Genomic DNA, 21,441 nt, shown 5'->3' with positions numbered 1-21,441 from the left:
TGAACTCCTGGGCTCAAGGGACCCACCTGCCTCAGCCTCCCTAATAGCTGAGACTATAGGTGTGCTGCCACCCCCGGCTAATTTTTATAGAGAGGGGGGTCTCACTATGTTGCCCAGGCTGGGGTACTGTATCTTTTAAATAGCTGCTTCCTCACCCAATTTCTGTGTGAGTGTGTGTGTGAGAGAGAGAGAGAGAATGTTCCTGTCCTGCAAGGGCCCTCAGCAGGCACTTGGTCTGCCTTTGGGGTGACCCAGCATGAATAACACTGCAAGTTCTTCCATGCCACTGGGCCTTTGCACATGCCGTTCCCTCACTCGAATGCCCTCTCCACCTTCTCTGCTCAGCTCCAGGCCAGACAGGTGCCTCCCCTGGGCTACCTTCAACATGGCACAGGTGACACTACTAGGTACCTGTCTGGCACCTCCCGCTAACTGAGAGTCACTTGGGGACAGGAATTATGGTGGATTCATCTCTGAGGACCCAGGTCCCAGCAAAGGACCAGGTCCATGGTGGGTCCTCAGCAAATGTGGATTGGAACCCAGTGGCATCACCTGTGCTACTCTGACCCAGATCCAGTGCTTTCCCCTTCCTCCTTGCCCCTCCCGGTCCATCTCTTTCATTCCAGTTCTGCCGGGATCTTGTTATTTATTTATTTATTTATTTATTTATTTATTTATTTATTTATTTATTTATTTTTGAGACAGAGTCTCACTCTGTTGCCCGGGCTAGAGTGAGTGCCGTGGCGTCAGCCTAGCTCACAGCAACCTCAAACTCCTGGGCTCAAGCGATCCTCCTGCCTCAGCCTCCCGAGTAGCTGGGATGGCAGGCATGCGCCACCATGCCCGGCTAATTTTTTCTATATATATTAGTTGGCCAATTAATTTCTTTCTATTTATAGTAGAGACGGGGTCTCGATCTGGCTCAGGCTGGCTTTGAACTCCTGACCTGGAGCAATCTGCCCGCCTCGGCCTCCCAGAGTGCTGGGATGACAGGCGTGAGCCACCACGCCCGGCCTGGGACCTTGTTTGTTAAACGCATCCTGTGCCAGCAGCCGGAGATGGTGTTTCCTAAAGGCTGGTCCTGTCTGCTCACCCCCTGCTGCTCACGGGTACCAGGCAGGAGGGACGGGCCCAGGCCCCGGGCCAGGGAGGTCTGGGCTGCAGCCCGGCACCACCAATTACTGGCTGTGCAGCCACAGGAAGGTCACTCAACCTTTCTGAGCCTGTCTCTGCCTGCGCGGCGGGGACCGTTGGCCGCCTGCTCTGCAGGGACGGGGACACGCTCTGGAAACCGCAGGGCCCCAGGGAGACGGGAGCACGCTGTGGCCACCAGATCATCACGCTGGGGACCTGGCTTCCTGCTCCTCACAAGACCCCGTTCCGATGTCTCGGGCCAAAGTTTCCGAACTCCTCAGGGCCAGCACAGGAGCTTCTCCAGCGTGTTTCTCTGCAGACCGGCCACTGGCCTCGCTGCCCCTTCCGCTGTGGCCGCGGCTCGGCACAGAGCTCGAGGCCACTCCTAGATGCACCCGGCCCCGGTGCCAGCGCCACCTCTGCGCCCTTCAGCAGTGTCGTCTTTATTTTCTCCTTTTTCTTATTTCCCTCGTCTTATTTATGATTTATTTATTTTTGAGACAGAGTCTCACTCTGTTGCCCAGGCTAGAGTGAGTGCCGTGGCATCAGCCTAGCTCACAGCAACCTCACACTCCTGGGCTCAAGCGATCCTCCTGCCTCAGCCTCCCGAGTAGCTGGGACTACAGGCATGCACCACCATGCCCGGCTCATTTTTTTTTCTATAAATTTTTAGTTGGCCAATTAATTTCTTTCTATTTATAGTACAGACGGGGTTCTTGCTCTTGCTCGGGCTGGTCTCGAACTCCTGACCTTGAGTCATCTGCCTTCATTGGTCTCCCAGAGTGCTAGGATTACGGGCATGAGCCACCGCACCTAGCCTCCCTCATCTTTTTATTGTACTTTTTACGTAAGCTACCTCAGTCACTTTTGGAATGAGGCTGGCAAGGGTGTAAATAAAAAGAACAGCCAAGTCAAGACAATCACATAAGGCCAGGAGTTTGAGACCAGCCTGGACAACATAGTGAGACCCCGTCTCTACAAACAATTTAAAAATGAGCCAGGGCCAGGTGTGGTGGCTCACGCTTGTGATCCTAGCACTCTGGGAGGCCAAGGCGGGCGGATTGCTCAAGGTCAGGAGTTCAAAACCAGCCTGAGCGAGACCCCGTCTCTACTATAAATAGAAAGAAATTAATTGACCAACTAAAAAAATATATATATAGAAAAAATTAGCTGGGCATGGTGGCGCATGCCTGTAGTCCCAGCTACTCGAGAGGCTGAGGCAGGAGGATCGCTTGAGCCCAGGAGATTGAGGTTGCTGTGAGCCAGGCTGATGCCACGGCACTCACTCTAGCCTGGGCAACAGAGTGAGACTCTGCCTCAAAAAAATAAAAATGAGCCAGGCGTGGTGGCGTGCACCTGTAGTCCCAGCTGATCTGGAAGCTGAGGCAGGAGGATCGCTGGAGCCCAGGAGTTCCAGTCTGGATGACGAAGTGAGACCCTGTTTCTATTAACCAGAGTCTGTGCTGACCCCTTTACGTGCCATCTCCTTCTTCCCCGGTGAGCTGTGAATGAGGCTACAACGTTTTCATCTTCCGAAGAGGAAACAGAAGCCCAGAGACACTGAGTGACTTTCCCAGAGCCACAAGGCCAAGGCCAGCGGGACCACAGAGCCTGGCTTGGTCCCCTCTCCCTGCCCTGCCCACCAGGTCCAGGTAGGGCTCGCACCTGGATGGTGACGGACACGTTGCCTTCTTCCTCCTGGACGAAGACGTTGTAGGAGCCGCTGACCACCGGCGCGTTGTCGTTGATGTCCAGCAGGTGCACCTGCAGCGTGGTGGAGGCGGACTGGTTCCCGCCGTCGGTTGCCTGCAGCGTCAGGTAGTACACGGCCTGCACCTCCCGGTCCAGCAGCTCGCCGTTCCTCACCGTCACCGTGCCCGAGACCGGGTCCACCTCAAAGAGGTCTTCCCTGCTCAGGGTGTCCGGAGTCAGCCAGCGAGAACACAAGGCGCCCACTAACATGCGAATCTCAGATACACGGGGACAGGTGCTTGCTGCGGTGCTTGCAACATACTTATTTATTTATTTATTTATTTATTTATTTATCTGAGACAGAGTCTCGCTTTGTTGCCCAGGCTAGAGTGAGTGCCGTGGCCTCAGCCTAGCTCATAGCAACCTCAAACTCCTGGGCTCAAGCAATCCTCCTGCCTCGGCCTCCCGAGTAGCTGGGACTACAGGCATGTGCCACCATGCCTGGCCAATTTTTTGTATATATATTTTTAGTTGGTCAATTAATTTCTTACTATTTTTAGTAGAGACGGGCTCTTGCTCAGGTTGGTTTCGAACTCCCAACCTCGAGCAATCCGCCCACCTCGGCCTCCCAGAGTGGTAGGATGACAGGCGTGAGCCACCGCGCCCGGCCTAAACGTACTTATTCTAAGAAAATGGGTCACTGTTTCTCTGAGACTGAAATGAAACCGAACGCCCGGAGTCCTCTCCAGCTCCCCTAAGCCGGCCATCAGGCGGGGCGGTGGGCCCGGCCCCGCACGCCGGCCGCCCCTGGCCCTCCCCGAGCCCTTACCCGTTCCCTGGGAGCAGGCTGTAGGTGATGCGGCCCCACTCCCCCGTGTCTGGGTCCGTGGCCTGGGAGGCAGAGAGATGGCATGGAGGAGATGCGCTCACCGCCGCCCACGCGGCTCCTGCAGACGGGGCTGCCACGCATGCCACAGACACCCGGGCGGGGCCACCGTCCCCAGGTCCGTACCCTCCGTGTGTCCCTCCCGGCCGGGCCCAGCGGTGTCCACGCCACTCACATGGATGCTGCTGGTGACCACAAAGCCAGCAGCACTGTGCTCCGGCACCGTGAGGACATACAAGCTCTGGGGGAATGTGGGCCTGTGGTCGTTGACGTCTCTAAGGTGGATGGTCACTGTGGCGATGGAGGTGTTCTGGCTGACTGAGTCTGTGGCCACCACCTGAGGACAGAGGAAGGGGCTTCGGCACTGGCCCAAGTGGCTGGCCTCGGCCCGCCGGTGCCCGGAGCAGCCCTCACCCGCCCGGGGCAGCCCTCACCTGCCCAGAACAGCCCTCGCCTCCCCGGGGCAGCCCTCACCCGCCTGGGGCAGCCCTCACCCGCCCGGGGCAGCCCTCACCCGCCCGGGGCAGCCCTCACCCGTCCAGGGCAGCCCTCACCTGCCCAGAGCAGCCCTCACCTGCCCAGAGCAGCCCTCACCCGCCCAGAACAGCCCTCACCTGCCCAGAACAGCCCTCACCTCCCCAGGGCAGCCCTCACCCGTCCAGGGCAGCCCTCACCTGCCCAGAGCAGCCCTCACCTGCCCAGAACAGCCCTCACCTGCCCAGAACAGCCCTCACCTGCCCAGAGCAGCCCTCACCTGCACCACCATCTCCGTCTGCCGCTCATAGTCCACCAGCGCCGACACCCTCACCAGCAGCTGCAGGTCGGCCGAGCCCGCCGCCCTTGCAGGGGACACGCTGAAGGCTTCTGCATCCGGGCCGCCCAGGGACAGCAGGAAGGTGCCGTTGCTGCCCTGTGGAGTGGGGCCATGTGACAGGCCGCCCGCAGCGCGCCCGCCTGCCGCCGCCTTCCTCCCGGCTCTGGCCCCGCAGGAAGCCCCCCCAAGGAGGCCCCAGGAGGGCTCCCAAAGACTGAGTCCCGAGGACGGGCTGGTCCCTGGTCCCGCAGCTGTGTGCCCGCCAGGAGAGGGCGTCCTGGCGCCAGCGAGACCCAGCCTGGGCACACGCTCCCCGCCCCACGGCGCCCTCCCACCACTGTCCACACCGCGTCACCCCAGAGGCCAGTGCCAGCCCTCAGCAAACGCTGCCACCAGCCCGACACACCCACCAGCCTGATGTCCCCTACGCCATCCTCCACGTGAATTCCACGCTGCTTCAGCACACCCAACACCACCTGACACCACCTGACACCACCTGACACCACCCACAGCTATTCACGTTCCAACGCCACCCATGCCGACCCCCAACGCCGGCCTCCATTTAAAAGGGTGTCCCCAGCCGGGCCCGGTAGCTCACGCCTGTAATCCTAGCACTCTGGGAGGCCAAGGCGGGTGGATCGCTGGAGGTCAGGAGTTCGAAACCAGCCTGAGCAAGAGCGAGACCCCCGTCCCTACTATAAATAGAAAGAAATTAATTGGCCAACTAATATATATAGAAAAAAAATTAGCCGGGCATGGTGGCGCATGCCTGTAGTCCCAGCTACTCGGGAGGCTGAGGCAGGAGGATTGCTTGAGCTCAGGAGTTTGAGGTTGCTGTGAGCTAGGCTGACGCCACGGCACTCACTCTAGCCTGGGCAACAGAGCGAGACTCTGTCTCAAAATGAATGAATGAATGAATGAATGAATGAATGAATGAATGAGTGTCCCCAGCCTTACACTGAGACCACACTGTACCCCCCTGCCCAGCACCCCAACACCCGCGATCACCCACATCGCTGGCCGCCCCTCACCCCTCCACTCAGCACCGCCCGCCATCCGCCCTCCCCGCCCGCCGCCCCGCCTGCCTTGTCTGGGTCATAGGCCGCCATGGTGAGGCCGTCCACCGGGATGCGGGGCGAGGCGTGCTCGTCCACGTAGCCGGAGAAGCTGTCGCAGGCCTCTCTGGCGGTGAAGGCGCAGGGCAGGCTGCAGTTGTAAAACTCGGGTTTGTGGTCGTTGACGTCCGCCACCGTCAGCGTGACCCAGGTGCTCACGTTGGCCTCCTGCCCGTGGATGTCGAGGTGCACCTCGCTGGCCTGAGGTGCAGAGCGGACGCCAGAGGGCAGAGGTCAGAGAACCGGTGCTCGGAGAGCCAGCGATCAGAGGTCAAAGGGCAGAGCGGGCGTGGGAGGGCGGCGGCGCCCCGGCTCACCGTGACCTGCAGCTGCACCTGCTCGTCCTCGGCCAGCAGCTGCTCGCGGTCCAGGGGGGCTTCGACTCTGATGACCCCGTCCGCCCCCACGCCGAACCAGCCGGGCCTCGTGGAGTCTGGGGCGGGGGCGACCGGGCAGCTGCAGCCAGTGGCTCTGCCACAGCCGCACGCCCGCCCGGCCCCGGCCCCAGCCTGGGGACACCCATTCTCACTGGTGATGCTGTAGGTCATGGCGTCGTTGATGCCTTTGTCGCCGTCCACAGCCTCCACCTTCAGCACTGAGGTCCCCTGCAAGGAGGCTGCTCAGGGCTGGCCCACCCCTCCCCCTGCCCATCGCCCCGCCAGGCCCTCGGGGCTCCGCGCACCTTGGCCGCGTCCTCGGACACGGTGGCCGAGTAAAACTCCCTGACAAACTGGGGGTCCAGGTCAGGCTGGTCGACCACGGAGATGGACAGGAAGACAGGCGCGGAGCACTGGGTGACGATGCTGCCTTGGTACTCGCCGCCCGAGTCCTGGGGGAGGCGCCTCCGTGAGCCAGGGCCGGCCCCCAGCCCCCCCCTGCGCCTCCCCGCCCCTCCACACCCACGCCCCCCGTGACACCCGCGACCCCCAAGCCCCCCACCCCTCGCGCCCCCTGCACCCCCCCACACGCCCCTGCGCCCCACGTGTCCCCGGGCTCCCTGTGGTCCTCTGCGGCCCCGCGGCCCTCCGCGCCCCCGGTGCCCCATGCGCCCCTCGCGCCCCTCTCGCCCCCCGCGCCCTCCGGCTTCCCGAAGCCCTCTGTGCTCGCTGTGCCACTCGCAACCCCCGCGGCCCTCCACGCCCCCCCGCGCCCCATGCACCCCTCGCGCCCCATGCAGCCCCCCCGCGCTCCCCGGCCCCCCTTGCCCCTCACGCCCCCCGCGACCCCCGCGCCCCTCGTGCCACTCACGCAGGCCCGCAGCTGCAGCTGGTAGAAGGCGCTCTTGCTGTTGTAGTTGAGGCTGCCGTTGAGCACGATGGAGCCGTTGGCCAGCATCCGGAAGAGATGCTTGCTGTCCCCAGTGTCAGGGATGACCTGCGGCAGGGCACACTCGGGCCAGACTCCTCGGGACAGCACAGCCCCAGGACCCTCCCCAGTCATGAGCCTCCCTGAGCCTCCATCCCGCCCTGGGGCTGGAGGAGGAGCCAGGGAGATGCAGCCCGGGTCCGAGCCTGCGACGCCGCGTGTGTGCTGAGCGTGTGCAGACTGTCCCGTTAGGCGAGACAGCCGAGACAGCCGTCTACACCGAATCCGCGCCATGAGGGGTCTAGAGGTGCAGTAACGCGCGCGGCATGCGCAGGCTATTTGCAAAGACAGGGCCGTTTTATGCCAGGGCCTGGAGCATGGCAGGTTGTGGCATCCGAGGGCCGGGCCCGCCTGCGCGCTTGCAACGTGGGGCTGTCCCGGCCAGCGGGTCTGCACGGGGACTGGGCTCACTGCCCTCGCCCCTCCTCAGGCGACCCGGCAAGGGGCTTCGGCTGGGCCCCGGGTTGGCCTGGGGACCCGGGTGCCCGTGGACATGCTGCCGCCTGGTGGCCGCGCGGGGCAGCCAGGGCGCGCTCCCCGTACCTTCTCTATGGAGTACACCACGGCGCCCGCAGAGCCAGAGTCCTTGTCCTCGGCCAGCACGGAGAACACCACGCTGCCCACCGGCAGCGTCTGCAAGGAGAACTGGTCAGCGGGGCTCAAGGCCAGCGCTTCTCTCGCTGGCCGGTCACCGCCCTCCCGGCCGCAAGTGCCCCACCTGTACCGCCGGGAAGGTCCCCCTTCCTTCCCACCTGGGCTGCGCCTGTGGGAGGCAGCTGGGGGTGGGGCAGGGCAGGGTCTCCCCTGCCCGGTGTGGCCGAACCACCACTGGGCACCTTCTGATTTGCAGAGCCCCTCAGGACCAGAACGAAGATCATTCTGGAACCCAGTCTCACTGCGCCACTGCCCTGCTCGAGTGTCCCCTCTGGCTCCCCCCAACCTCCAGCCGGGGATTTCAAACCCAGCCCTGGAGAGCCGGAAGCTTCTCTGGGAGGCCCTTGCTCCTGGAGTCCCATTCGCAGCCTCAGCACTTCCTAACAGCAGCCAAAGCCATCTTTTAAAATCACGGATCAGATCGCATCACTCTTGTGCTTAAAGCCCTCTGAGCTTCCCCCGTTCTGGCCAGAACGTGGTGCAGATGGCTTCCGTTGCCCTCCGAGGTCGGGCCGCTGCCCTCGCCCGGCTTCTCCTCACCCTCTGCCCCCGGCCACGCTGGCCCACCCTCATGCCCACCTGAGGGCCTCGCCCTGCCTGGAATGCCCTCTGCCCGGGGCTTCCTACAGCGGCTCCTTCCTGCCATTCAGGTCTCTTTTCAGATGTCGCCTACTTGTCCTGACCACTCAACCTAGAGCAGGCACTCTGCCTTCACTTTCTGCACCTCGCCCTGCTCCGTGCCCTTCAGGGGCCCAGCACTGCTTGAAATGACTCTCACCAGTCCCTGGCTGAGCTCTTCGCTGGGTGTGACTAAGCAGAGTGGCAGCCAGGTAAGCTCAGCACCCAGGACAGTGCCTGGCACGCAGGAGCTTGGTCAGAGCCTGTCCCCACTGTCCGGGCCTCACACACACCTGGCCCCAGCTCGAAGTTCCTGTGGGAATGAGGTCCCAGGACCCTGGGGCCGCCTCCTCCCCACCCGTTAGTCCCGGTGGGACCCCCTTGCTGAGGGGAAGGCCCAAGTCGCAGACCAAGCCGGAGTCCTTTATACCCCGAAGTTGGTTCCAAGGATGGATGGGCACGGGACCCAAAATGAGCCGTGAAAGTCAGCCCTGGCGTTTGGGCTGGAACCCCTGAGAAAGAGACAGTCTTCCTGCTGAAGCTGCAAAGCTGGCGGGGCGAGAGCGAGCCCCAAGCTGCGGGTGACGCTCTGACCCCCACGTGGGAGGACTTTCCCCAGCCCCAGGGCGGGGGCAACAGGAGAAAGAGAGCTAAGGGTGGAGAGAGACATCTTCCTGACGACCAGGTCTGAGTACCTGGATCCAGCCGTGCCCGAAGTTAGAAGAGCCTCTCAATTTTCCAGATACATGAGAAAATTAATTACTCTTTTTGGGTTTTTTTGCTTTCATAACTGAAAGCACTCCAGTCCAAGCTGAGTGCAGAATGTTGCTGTGACTACCGGGCAGGTGAGGCCCCTGGATTTGGTCCCTGCGGCTGCCCCTTCTAGGAAAGTCTATTCCCGGTGCTGGGTGTCCCACCAGCTGCCTCTGGCCCTTCCCGCTCTGAGAAACGTTTTGGGACGCCCCTCGCCCCCACTGAGCTAAGGCAGAGGTCACCTCATCAAGGCTGGCGGAGAACTCAGTGTTCTGGAAAACGGGTGTGTTGTCATTTCTGTCTTCCACGATCACGTTCATTGTCCTCGGCACCTGCAGGTGAGAAAGCCCAGGTGAGCCCAGAAACTGCGACTCGAAATGCCAGAAAAGTTGAAAAGGATAGCACAGAGAACTGCTGTTGCCTTCCTCCAGATCAGCCCGTCCTTTGGTTCCTCTCTCTCTCTCTCCCCCCATGTTTTCTGGGCCCTTTGAAAGTCAGCCGCACACACCATCCGTTAATCTTTCAAAATCTAAAAAGTGCCTGTCTTATTACGGGAATGTGCATGTTAGCTCATTCGCCAAGGTAGAAAGGTGTGAGCAACCTAAGTGTCCGTCAAAGAGGACCAGCTATGGCCTTTCTTCCACGAAGGCAGAGATGTCCCTGAACGCTTAGTGAAAGCTACAAAAGGACAGCCGCATGGTCACTGCAGTGGAGTGGCTGGGAAGGGTTGTCGAAAACGACTTTAGCTTCATCTGTGATTTTTGAAAATGTTTACAAAGAGAATGTATTCATGAATACTCAAGTGACTAAAACAATTTTTTTTTTAAATGGATGGAGCTTAGGGAATATTTTAGGGACAAAACCCTCAACTCGCCCTGATACAAGACATGGTGGCATAAGCAAGTCACTTAAGAATTAGAGGGTAGATGGCAACACATTCAGCCGAAGGGGTTGAAAGTGACCGCCTTGGAGGTGCTAGGGTGAGGAGGTATTCGAAATGGTTTTCTAATTAACATTTACATTACTATAAATTAATAGTATGTTTAATTGTGCGTTTATAATTTAAATAATACATTATATATAATATATAATGTAATTATATATAATATATATTATATATATGATATATAATATATAATATGATATGAACAGAAAAGCTTTAATGCGATACAATATGTTGATATAATTGAAATAAATTAGTAATAAATACTAAAGTATTGGTGATACTGTATGACACAAAATAGACAAGTCTAATTTTGAGATAAGTAGACATCGGATTCATTGTCTGTCAACTGGGGTGCTCTCTGCTTGCTCGAGGCGGGGGCCACCCTCCGCCCCCCACGTTCGGACTCACTAGGTTGTAGCCATCTGTCACGGAGATGGTGATGCTGAATGTGTTGAGTGTCTGCAGCGGGCGGAGAGAAGGGGCCCAAGGTGACACCCTGCCGGCCGGGAGCACAGGCCAGGGGCCCCTCCCCCACTCCCAGGCCGGCTCCCCGTCCCTTCCCTTTACCTCGAAGTCCAGAGGGCTGGCCAGCCTCACTTGCCCAGTGTTTGCGGTGACATTGAAGAAGTGGGCATTGGAGCCGCTAATCCCATACCTGAGAGGGTCATTGTCCTGGTCTTCGGCTACCAACCAGAAGGCCTCGGCATCTGGGGGTAGAACAGGGTCCACAGCCACCTCTCTCAGGGCCGAGCTGCCCATGAGGCCTGGGCCAGGCGCCTGGCTTCTCTGCACTCAGCTAGACCTGAAATCTAGAAGCTCCCCAGTCCTCAGGGCTCCCCCCCCCCAGGTCAGGACGCTGTCACTCAGCAGCCTCCTAGAGGCCTTTTGATAGCAGCGGCCTGGTCTCCTTTGGGGGCGTTGCCCTCCCTGCAGACGCAGCTCTGAGCTTTGGTAAGAGCAGACTGACAACAGCTCTAGCTCGGAAGGTTTGGTCCCAATCCCTCCCTGGCATGGCCCCTCCCCCGGGAAGGCCACTGGCCCGGTGTTCGGCCGAGACCTCAGCGTGCACATCGCGATTGCTAGATTTCCACGTCCCAGGGAGGCTGGAGAGGGAGGAGTGTGCAGGGCCCCGGGGCACGGGCCAGGGAAGCCTCGGGCCCGAGTGGGCAGGCCTGGCCCTCGGCAGCACCCTCGAGGCTGGCATGGCCGGTGGGCAAGAGCAGCAGCGGTGAGGGTTCCTGCCGCGTGCTGTGACCTCTTCTCCTATCCCCAAACCTTCAGTGCACGCTGTGACGTGCAACAGAAGACGCAGCCCAGTGCAAGCTTGGAGCAAGAGGAAGTGGGGAGAAGCAGCAGCCTTGGCAGGGGGGAGAAGCTGTAAGAGGGGCGGCAGGAGAAGGAAACCCCAAAACCACACGCACAGGAGGAGTCTCTGAAACCAGGAAGGGGACTCAAGAAGTTGCATTTAGTTATTGAACGGTGGCCCAGGATGATGGAGGTTGTGAGTGCATTTGGGTTACATGCATTTGTGACATTTGTTTGGAGATGTGAGCGTGTTTACTTATTTTTATTTTCCTGTGTTTTTTTTTTTTTTTGAGACAGAGTCTCATTCTGTCGCCTCTGATAGAGTAGAGTGGTGTCATCGTAGCTCACAGCAACCTCAAACTCCTGGACTCAAGCGATCCTCCTGCCTCAGCCTCCTGAGCAGCTGGGACTACAGGCATGCACCACCATGCCCGGCTAGTTTTTTCTCTATATATATTAGTTGGCCAATTAATTTTCTTTCTATTTTTAGTAGAGACGGGGTCTCACTCCTGCTCAGGCTGGTTTTGAACTCCTGACCTCGAGCAATCTGCCCGCCTCGGCCTCCCAGAGTACTAGGATTACAGGCGTGAGCCACCGCGCCCAGCTCATTTTTCTACTTTTAGTAGAGAGACGGGGTCTCGCTCTTGCTCAGGCTGGTCTCGAACTCCTGACCTCAAGCAATCCTCCTGCCTCAGCCTTCCAGAGTGCTAGGATTACAGGTGTGAGCCACCGCGCCCGGCCTATATGTGTTTATTTTTATCTAGGAGGAAACAGCTGTGAAAATATATGTAAATATCATTAACATATATACAATACTTCTCTGTTCTGCAAAGACTATTCATAGATAACATTTCATTTGACCTCAGCCAGTCCTCCAGGGGACATTGTGCCATCTCAGAGTGAAACTATCTCCTCCCTCAGCCTGGGCTCTAAACCTTTACTAATATAACCCTTAAGAGACTTTGCCGTCCCAGCAACCACATCCAAACGGGCAGGGGGGTGTGCAGGGGGTCAGCGAGCGGGGCGGGGCAGAGAGAGGGGTCCCCGCAGATGCCTCCCCCTTTGGAAATCAGAAAGACTGAAAACGAGGGGAGACGGCGACCATGACCGCACGGCGCTGCATGAGGGTGACATCTCACCCCGGGGACGCTGCTGCTTTCCCCCCAAAAGCCAACAAGGAGGAAACCAACGTCTGGAACTGAGCAAGCCCCCTCCATGCCACCTGCGCCCGGACTCCCTTGAGGGTGAGGGCTGGGCACGGTGGGGCACAGGGCCTGTCACTCACCCAGGGGGAGGTCCTCAGGCAGGATCACTACCGTCATGTTGGGCAGGAACTTGGGGGCCACGTTGGCTGCCACTGCAGGGACACAGAGTGTGGGAACATCTGGACATCCCTGCAAAACCGGACTCCCGCCCGCTCCCCTGGGAGCCCACCCAGCCCGCCCCAGGGCAGCCGCGCACAGGGCCGGGGGGATAATGGGTGTTTGCCGATGAGGGGTGGCCTCTCCCTTCTGGAGGGTCCCGCTGAGGGTCCCCAGTTTTGTGCTGGAGTGGAGGGGAAGGGAAGCACCCACCAGACACCACGAGGGCAGGAAGCAGAAGGCAGGACAGCCAGGGCTGGGCCATCACGTCCGGAGGGACCTAGGGGAAGAGGTTTCGGGAAGAGGGTGCCTGCACCCGGGCCCCCATCCTTTTGGCAGACCCCCACTGCCTGGGTCCGACCCGAGCCCACCTACCACCACCACTCAGTAGGTCTCTCCTAGGGCCTCTGTCACCCTCTGTCCTTTTTCCAGATGCCCCAGGGTGGGGTCGACCAAGGGGGAAACTAGGTGGGCTGGGCAAGACAGCTGAACCTGAACTTGATCCCAGAATTCGGGACCCACTGTGTGCCAGGCTCTGCTCCAGGCAGTAAATGTGCAATCTCATAATTCCTACGAGGAAGAGGTGGCTGTTGGGAAACTGAGGCTGAGAGATGAAGGAGCCGGCCTGAGACCACATGGAGAATCAATGACAAGGCCATGTTTTTTTGTTTGTTTGTTTGCTTTTGAGACAGAGTCTCGCTTTGTTGCCCATGCTAGAGTGAGTGCCCTGGCATCAGCCTTGCTCACAGCATCCTCCAACTCCTGGGCTCAAGCGATCCTCCTGCCTCAGCCTCCCGAGTAGCTGGGACTACAGGCATGCACCACCATGCCCGGCTAATTTTTTTTCTATATATATATTAGTTGGCCAATTAATTTCTTTCTATTTATAGTAGAGACGGGGTCTCGCTCTTGCTCAGGCTGGTTTCAAACTCCTGACCTCGAGCAATCCACCCACCTCGGCCTCCCAGAGTGCTAGGATGACAGGCGTGAGCCACCGCGCCCGGCCACAAGGCCATGTTTGAGCACAGGCCTTTGCAGTCCATAAATCAATCCCTCAACCACTACCCTACACCTGCCTGTTCGCAGCGTCCAAGCTCATGGCACCCTTCAAACTCCAGGGCTTGCAGGGGAACTGGGATTCACACAGGACCATCCAGAGACTCTGCGGGTGGGCAGGGTCCATCATCTCCATTGCCGATACATTTAATAATTGTGGCTGGGCGCGGTGGCTCACACCTGTAATCCCAGCACTCTGGGAGGCTATGGTGGGAGGATCACTTGACCCCAGGAGTTCAAAACCAGCCTGGGCAACATAGCAAGACCCCATCTCGGCCGGGCGCGGTGGCTCACATCTGTAATCCTAGCACTCTGGGAGGCCGAGGTGGGTGGATCGCTCGAGGTCAGGAGTTTGAAACCAGCCTGAGCGAGAGTGAGACCCCTGTCTCTACTAAAAATAGAAAGAAACTAATTTGACCAACTAAAAAATACATACACAAAAAATTAGCTGGACATGGCGGCACATGCCTGTAGTCCCAGCTACTCGGGAGGCTGAGGCAGGAGGATTGCTTGAGCCCAGGAGTTTGAGGTTGCTGTGAGCTACACTAACGCCACGGCACTCACTCTAGCCTGGGCAACAAAGCGAGACTCTCTCTCAAAAAAAAAAGACCCCATCTCCACAAAAAGTTTTAAAAATTAGCCAGGCATCATGCTGTGTGCCTGTAGTCTCGGCTACCCGGGAGGCTGAAGCGGGAGGAGCACTCTAGCTCAGGCGTTCGAGGCTGCGGTGAGCTAAGACAGTCCCTCTGCACTCCAACATGGGTGACAGGGTGCGATCTTATCTCTAAAAACAGAGACTCCAGAAAGAGAATCAGAAAAGGACCACAGACAGAGGAAACTATCAAAGAAGTACAAACAATAGATTTCCTATAAATGAGTAACATAAAGCTCAGACTGAAAGGGTCTCCAGCACAAATGAAAAAAAGGAAAAGGTAGGGCAAAAAAAAACCACATCAAAGCGTTCTCAGAACACTAGGGATAAAGAGAAGACCTGAGACCCTCTGGAGAGAAAAACAAGCCAGATGCAAAGGACCAGAACCGGAAGGCGTGGGACGCTTTGTCAACAGCCCCGGAGTTACTGCAGCAGTGCGTGGCACGCTGTTGATGGTGCAGACTCTTTGACATTCCTCCACTGAGAAGGTGACATCTAACTCTCTCTCTTCTTCTTTTTTTTTTTTTTTTTTTGAGACAGAGTCTCGCTTTCTTGCCTAGGCTAGAGTGAGTGCCGTGGCGTCAGCCTAGCTCACAGCAACCTCAAACTCCTGGGCTTAAGCAATCCTACTGCCTCAGCCTCCCGAGTAGCTGGGACTACAGGCACGAGCCACCATGCCCGGCTAATTATATATATATATATATATATATTAGTTGGCCAATTAATTTCTTTCTATTTTTTTATAGTAGAGACGGGGTCTCGCTCAGGCTGGTTTTGAACTCCTGACCTTGAGCAATCCGCCCGCCTCGGCCTCCCAGAGTGCTAGGATTACAAGCGTGAGCCACCGCGCCCGGCCTCTCTCTCTCTTCTTGAATCTGAGCTGGCCTCAGTGGCTGCTGGACCACAGAACACAGCAACAGTGACATTCTGGGACTTCAGAAGAAGCCTGGCAGCTTACACCTGCTGGGCCTCCTGAGACACTTGCTCTTGGAACTCGGAGATGCCTTGAAAGAAATCCCACCACCCCGAGGCCGCCATGCTGTGAGGGAGCCCAAGCCAGCCATGCTGAGGCGCCTGCGTAGAGAGAGAGCAAGACGCCCGGCCAGCCCTCCGTGCCGGCCCCCGGCATTTCTCGGTCCCAGTCAAGGCCCCCAGGAGAAAGCTGAGCAATTCCTGCCATGCCCTGTTCAAATTCCCATCCTACAAACTCATGAAATATAATAATGGCAAATCGTTGCTTAAGCCACTAAGTTTTGGGGCACTCTTGTTGAGCAGCAGTAAATAACCGGAGCAGCATGCCCCCAAGGTGCTGAAGACAAATTATTTCCGTGCAAAGCCAAACATTTCACCTCTTTCCTCGGGAAGGTGCCACAGAACACGACGCGTTATGTCGCCGGAGTGAGCCAGGGTGACGGAAGGGAAATCAGGAAACAGAGGGCCGGGCGCAGAAGGGGAAAGGGGCACCGAGACGACAGGTGTCCCCACGGGCAGAAGAGTCAGTGAGCTCCAGAGGGCCGTCTCTGTGAAAATGCAGGCGCGGCCGATGGTTTGAACATTTCGGGGGGAGAGTTACACCTCCCACTATAGTGCAAAGACGAACTTGTGACATGACGTAGGAAACGAAGCAAGCGGAATGGAGCCAAGCGGGGCGGGGCAGAGCTGCTCTGGACAAGGCCCTCGGACAGCACACACCGCGTGGCCCCGCCGTGGCCGCTTCCCATAGTCCGCAAGCACAGGCGAAGAAGCGTGTTGGGGTGTACGAGAATAAAACCCTCGTCCTTCCCTTTAAGAAATCAACAGAAGTGGGGTGGACGGTGGGAGGTGGTTTGGTGGCTCCAAGAGCAAGTGTCTCAGGAGGCCCAGCAGGTGTAAGCTGCCAGGCTTCTTCTGAAGTCCCAGAATGTCACTGTTGCTGTGTTCTGTGGTCCAGCAGTGTGTGCTGCTCCAGTGACTGGCGCCCCGAGGCCCTGACCTCACCGCAGAGCAACACGTCAGTGCAGGCCCGGCGCAGCGGCTCAGCCTGCATCCCAGCGCTTTGGGAGGCCGAGGCAGGAGGGTTGCTTGAGGCTTAGAAGCTTGAGACCAGCCTGACCAACATAGCGAGATCTTATCTGTACAAAAAATTAAAAATCGGCCGGGGGCATGGTGGCACGTGCCTGTAGTCCCAGCCACTCAGGAGACTGAGTGGGCAGGAGGATCGCCTGAGCCTAGGAGTTCAAGGCTGCAGTGAGCTCTCAGCCTTAGCGCCGCCTTTCTAGAAACCTCCGCGCCGTGAGAGCCAAGTGGAAGAAGAAGCGAATGCACAGAATGAAGCACAAAAAAAGAAAGAGGAGGCCGAGGTCCAAGTACACCGCTTGCTTGTGTGCACGTGAAGGCCACAAGAGCAGAGACATGGAAGGCCAGAATCTGGGGACGCGGGGATAAGTTGCCGGGCTGCATGCTGCTGTCTAGAACCTGCCTCTCAGTGGATCTAGAAAGTCATCGCCGTCCGATCACCAAGGCCGCCTCTGAGAGACCCATCTTGCTCACACCAGAACAGTCCCCACTGGTCCTTTGCCCTGCCCCTGACATTCTGGACTAGCTCTGTTCTCAGCTGTGGCCGCTGTGACAAGCACACAATAAATCGCCTTCTGTTGTTTCAGCTGAAGAATTAAAAAAAAAAAAAAAAAAAAAAGGCCGGGCGCGGTGGCTCACGCCTGTAATCCCAGCACTCTGGGAGGCCGAGGCGGGCAGATTGCTCGCTCAAGGTCAGGAGTTCTAAACCAGCCTGAGCAAGAGCGAGACCCCCGTCTCTACTAAAAATATAAAGAAATTATTTGGCCAACTAAAAATATATAGAAAAAATTAGCTGGGCATGGTGGCGCATGCCTGTAGTCCCAGCTACTCGGGAGGCTGAGGCAGGAGGATCGCTTGAGCCCAGGAGTTTGAGGTTGCTGTGAGCTAGGCTGACACCACGGCACTCACTCTAGCCTGGGCAACAAAGTGAGACTCTGTCTCAAAAAAAAAAAGGGGGCTGCAGTGAGCTCTAACGACGTCACTGCACTCCAGCCTGGGTGATGGAGTGAGATCCTGTCTCTTAAAAAAAAAAAGTAGCAAAATCTCGCTTATACCCGATGAGTGTGTACGAGTAAGAAAGAAATTAACCAACAGAAAATGTCTCAAATGAAAAACTAAGAGACAGTGTAAGCCTGTGACACAGAAACAGGGTGGGGCTGGGGCGGTGGTGGGAGGGGGTGGCCGCAGGTGTTTCTAGAGTGGGCTATGCATGTGGAGGGTGGGGGAGGGGCTGGTTCTGCGATTGACCTTGTAGAACTACTTGGTGTATTTTTAAATGAAATATCTATGCTGCTTTGATCACGTGAGCACTGTCGTCGTAGGGTGGTCCCAGCTAGCAGGGACAGTCCAAGAGCAGGCGGGTGGGCAACGGGGCGCGGGTGGCACACACGGCAGGTGTTCGGCCAGAGCAAAGCCCTTCCCCCTGCGCCTTGTGGGGCCATCTCCACCTTGCGCCTGCTCCTTCCACTGCGGTCGCCATAGAAACTGCCTGCATCCCTCCCCAGTGACCAGCAGGGCCGGCTCCAGGCCGCGTGCAGAGGAGCTCCAAGCCCTCAGGTGTGCTGGGAACCACCTGGGAGCCCAGCCGCAGTGCTCAGGGGCCGGGGACGAGGCTGTGGGTGCAGCAGTGCTGGTGGTCATGGCGGTGACAAGGGCCGGTTTGTGACGATGGCGGTGGAGCGGCAGGCGGGCCAGGCATCCCTGCGTGAGGGAACCCCAGGGACGCTTTCCCGGGAGCTGGACACGTCTAGCCCTGGCGTCCCTTTGGGACTGTGACCTGGGACCTGACCCCTCTCCCCAGTTCTGCTCGCCCGTCTCCCCATCCTTCGGAAGTGAGTCAGGTGTCACCGTGCAGTGAGTCACCAGGTGCGCAGCGGGCAGGCACGCCGGGCATGCTCATCGCCATTAGCGCGGCCGCCAGACAGCGGCCCTCGGGCTCCTCCGCCCACTCCCCGAGGGGACAGGGAGCTGGCCAGGCAGGGCCCGGTGCGTGGCCGGCACTTTGCACACCATTTAGTCATCAGCAAAGCAAGGTCCAAAGGGGGAAAGGGGCGTGTGGCCCAGTCCGTAATGGGATCAGAATCCACAGCCACGTAGTCTGTGCGCTCTCTCTTTTCTAGGCTTCTGGTTTTTTCTTCATTTTATTTTATTTTTATTATTATTATTTTTTTTTTTTTTGAGACAGAGTCTCACTTTGTTGCCCAGGCCTTAGTGAGTGCCGTGGCGTCAGCCTAGCTCACAGCAACCTCCAACTCCTGGGCTCAAGCGATCCTTCTGTCTCAGCCTCCCGAGTAGCTGGGACTACAGGCATGCGCCACCATGCCCGGCTAATTTTTTCTATATATATTAGTTGGCCAATTAATTTCTTTCTATTTATAGTAGAGACGGGGTCTCGCTCTTGCTCAGGCTGGTTTCGAACTCCTGACCTCGAGCAATCCGCCCGCCTCGGCCTCCCAGAGTGCTTGGATTACAGGCGTGAGGCACCGCGCCCGGCCTATTATTATTATTTTTGAGACAGAGTCTTGCTCTGTCGCCTGGGCTAGAGTGCCATGGCGTCAGCTTGGCTCACAGCAGCCTCAGCTCCTGGGCTCAGGCAATCCTCCCTCCTGGGCCTCCCCCAGTGCAAGGACTACAGGTGTGCACCGCCGCCGCCGCGGTGCCTGGCCTGGCTTTTTCTCCTTGATCTGCCAGATTTCCCCACGGGCAAGTGGAGTTGGGGGAACCGCCTGAGCCAGGACCTTCAGTCCCCTGGGCCCTGGAGGCCCCGCAGAGCCCCTTCCTATACCCGGCCACACCCACCCTTGTGGAGTTTCTCCCAAGCCCCCCACTCCATTCTCATGGGGCCTCGAGAAGCCTGCTGACCCTTACACAGAGCGACAACGGGGCCCCTCCTCCTCTGCGTAAGGCGCCCACGAAGTCCCTCCCCCGCACCTGGGCCTCACCAGCCCCTGGAAGGACGGGATGGCTCAGCAGCCCCTGACCGACAAGAACCCCGGGCCTCAGAGCGGCCAAGGCCCCCGCCCTGCACCCCAAGGCCTGTCGGAGGCAGGGCTGAGGTGCCCCGTCTCACTCCCCCTGCAGTGCTCTTCCCGAGACAGCCCTCCTCCTTCCCTCCTGCACCACCAGGCGGCCCTGGGCTCACGCAGTCTTGCCTTCTCTTTGTCACAGAGGCCCACAAACACTCGTGTGATCATCACAAAGCCGAATTCTATAGTCCAGGGCCCCCTCCTCAGGCTTGGGTCACTTAAGAAGAACGTGCAGCTGGGCGCGGTGGCTCAGGCCTGTGATCCTAGCACTCTGGGAGGCCCAGGCAGGTGGATTGCTCGAGGTCAGGAGTTCGAAGCCAGCCTGAGCAAGAGCAAGACCACTGTCTCTACTATAACTAGAAAGAAACTAATTGGCCAACTAATATATATAGAAAAAAATTAGCCGGGCATGGTGGCACATGCCTGTAGTCCCAGCTACTCGGGAGGCTGAGGCAGGAGAATCGCTTGAGCCCAGGAGTTTGAGGTTGCTGTGAGCGACGCCACAGCACTCACTCTAGCCTGGACAACAAAGCGAGACTCTGTTTCAAAAAAAAAAGTGCCTGGTGAGGGTCAGAAAGGACACGGAGGAGCACTGGGTGGCTTTGGACCCTCGCCCAGTGACATGTGCAGACCCCTGGGAGTCCTCCCTGGCCCTGCCTGCCTGGCCCAGGAAGTGCTGGCTCCTCACCCTCAGCGGGCAGCAGCCCACGCCTCCAAGGCTTTCTAGAATTTGAAGCCACTGGGAGTGAGGACACAGGGCCTGCCCAGGGCCGACCTCCTCGGCCACTACCGCCCGCTTTCACTTCCGCTTCCTCATCTCCTCTCGTCCTGTCCCCAGGCAGGAATTAGCGCTCACGTCACCTCGTCACATCGCTAGGAGGAAAGCAAGGTGCAGAGAAGCTCAGAGAGGGACGCCCAGGAACAAGGAGCAGAGGGCGGGGCCCAGACGGCCTCCACATCCAGGGGTCCCCGGCAAGCCTGGGCCTGGGACCGGCCGGAGAGCACCGGCCCTGCCTGCACCCCCAGGGCAGACGCCAGCCCAGCCCAGTCCCGGAGCAAGGCCAGGGGACCCACGGGTCCCAGCTCCCTGCCACGCCCCGCGCCCCTCCCCCAGGCTGCCGTGTCCTGCACACAGACATGGAGGCAGATGGCCCTGGGCTGGGCATCCAGCGTTTCCTGTCTTCGCAGCGCCGCTCCGGGAAGCCCTGCTCCCTGCCTGGGCCTCGGTTTCCCCACATGCCTGGCATGGCCTCTTGGGTCGGTGGGGGTCTCAGCACTCACTGAGCCCGGCCTTGTGCCGCGGCCCCACCCAGCAAGGCCTGCCTCAGTGGCGAGGCCTGGCCCTGGCTCTCACCTGGGTCTCTACCGTGTCCCAGGGAAGGAGATGTCTCAGGGCCAGGAAGGGGCCAGCTGGGGTGGTCCCTGCCTGACACTTCCTAGGGCTGGCGGAGGTGGCACTGCACTTGACCTTTGGCCCCGGGCCCAACTCTGCCTCAGGGGTTCTTCAGGTTCCTTCTGGCACTATTATCACCCCCATTCTATAGATAAGGAAACTGAGGCCCAGAAGAATTAACAGCCCACCCAAAGCCATGGAGCTGGGCTGGAGACAGCAGGCGGCGGGAGCCCAGGGCAGCTCTCAGCGCCGCCGGCCCCACGTAGCGGAAGATGTGGAGGCTGCATGGTGGCTGGACTCGAGCCCAGGTCTCCCCAGCCCAGCGTGGTCACCCATCTGCCCAGCGCGCCCACCCAGCTGCAGGAGGGACTTTAAAGTCCCCAAAGCTCACCTTGGCCCCAAACCCCACCCTACTCCTGGTGCGTGATGCCCCTGGCCCGGAGACACCCACGCCTGGCCCAGCTGCACTGGGCAGCCCTACCTGTGCCCCAGAAGGGGCCGCGGAGGCAGCAGGTGGACACCGGCACGCAGCTGGGACGTCTGGGGCCCGCAGCAGGCACCGGCAGGCAGACTTTGGTACCATCGCCACCTCCCCTGAGCAATCATTAACCTGCCG

At 58.8% G+C, this 21,441-nt stretch overlaps 1 protein-coding gene across 1 annotated transcript in view; it reads right to left on the bottom strand.

Moving 5' to 3' along the window:
- The window catches only part of CDHR2 (cadherin related family member 2), a 37,005-nt gene extending 15,632 nt beyond the window's left edge, over window positions 1-21,373 (bottom strand). Inside the window, exons 1-16 of the mRNA XM_075998442.1 lie at window positions 21,307-21,373; window positions 12,857-12,923; window positions 12,568-12,639; window positions 10,545-10,684; window positions 10,386-10,436; window positions 9,274-9,363; window positions 7,550-7,639; window positions 6,890-7,015; window positions 6,324-6,470; window positions 6,171-6,246; window positions 5,959-6,074; window positions 5,612-5,842; window positions 4,467-4,622; window positions 3,888-4,049; window positions 3,656-3,717; window positions 2,800-3,043 (exon numbers count right to left, since the gene is read on the bottom strand). Coding sequence (XP_075854557.1) covers window positions 2,800-3,043; window positions 3,656-3,717; window positions 3,888-4,049; window positions 4,467-4,622; window positions 5,612-5,842; window positions 5,959-6,074; window positions 6,171-6,246; window positions 6,324-6,470; window positions 6,890-7,015; window positions 7,550-7,639; window positions 9,274-9,363; window positions 10,386-10,436; window positions 10,545-10,684; window positions 12,568-12,639; window positions 12,857-12,908 — 1,815 coding nt within the window. The 5' untranslated portion in view covers window positions 12,909-12,923; window positions 21,307-21,373. The remainder of the gene's footprint in view (window positions 1-2,799; window positions 3,044-3,655; window positions 3,718-3,887; window positions 4,050-4,466; window positions 4,623-5,611; window positions 5,843-5,958; window positions 6,075-6,170; window positions 6,247-6,323; window positions 6,471-6,889; window positions 7,016-7,549; window positions 7,640-9,273; window positions 9,364-10,385; window positions 10,437-10,544; window positions 10,685-12,567; window positions 12,640-12,856; window positions 12,924-21,306) is intronic.
- Between the last annotated feature and the right edge of the window lie 68 nt (window positions 21,374-21,441).

Source organism: Microcebus murinus, chromosome 28 (genome assembly GCF_040939455.1).
Source record: "Microcebus murinus isolate Inina chromosome 28, M.murinus_Inina_mat1.0, whole genome shotgun sequence".
Classification (NCBI taxonomy): domain Eukaryota; kingdom Metazoa; phylum Chordata; class Mammalia; order Primates; family Cheirogaleidae; genus Microcebus; species Microcebus murinus.
The sequence above is the reverse complement of the archived record's forward strand: the minus strand, read 5'-3'. Positions and strand labels throughout refer to the sequence as shown.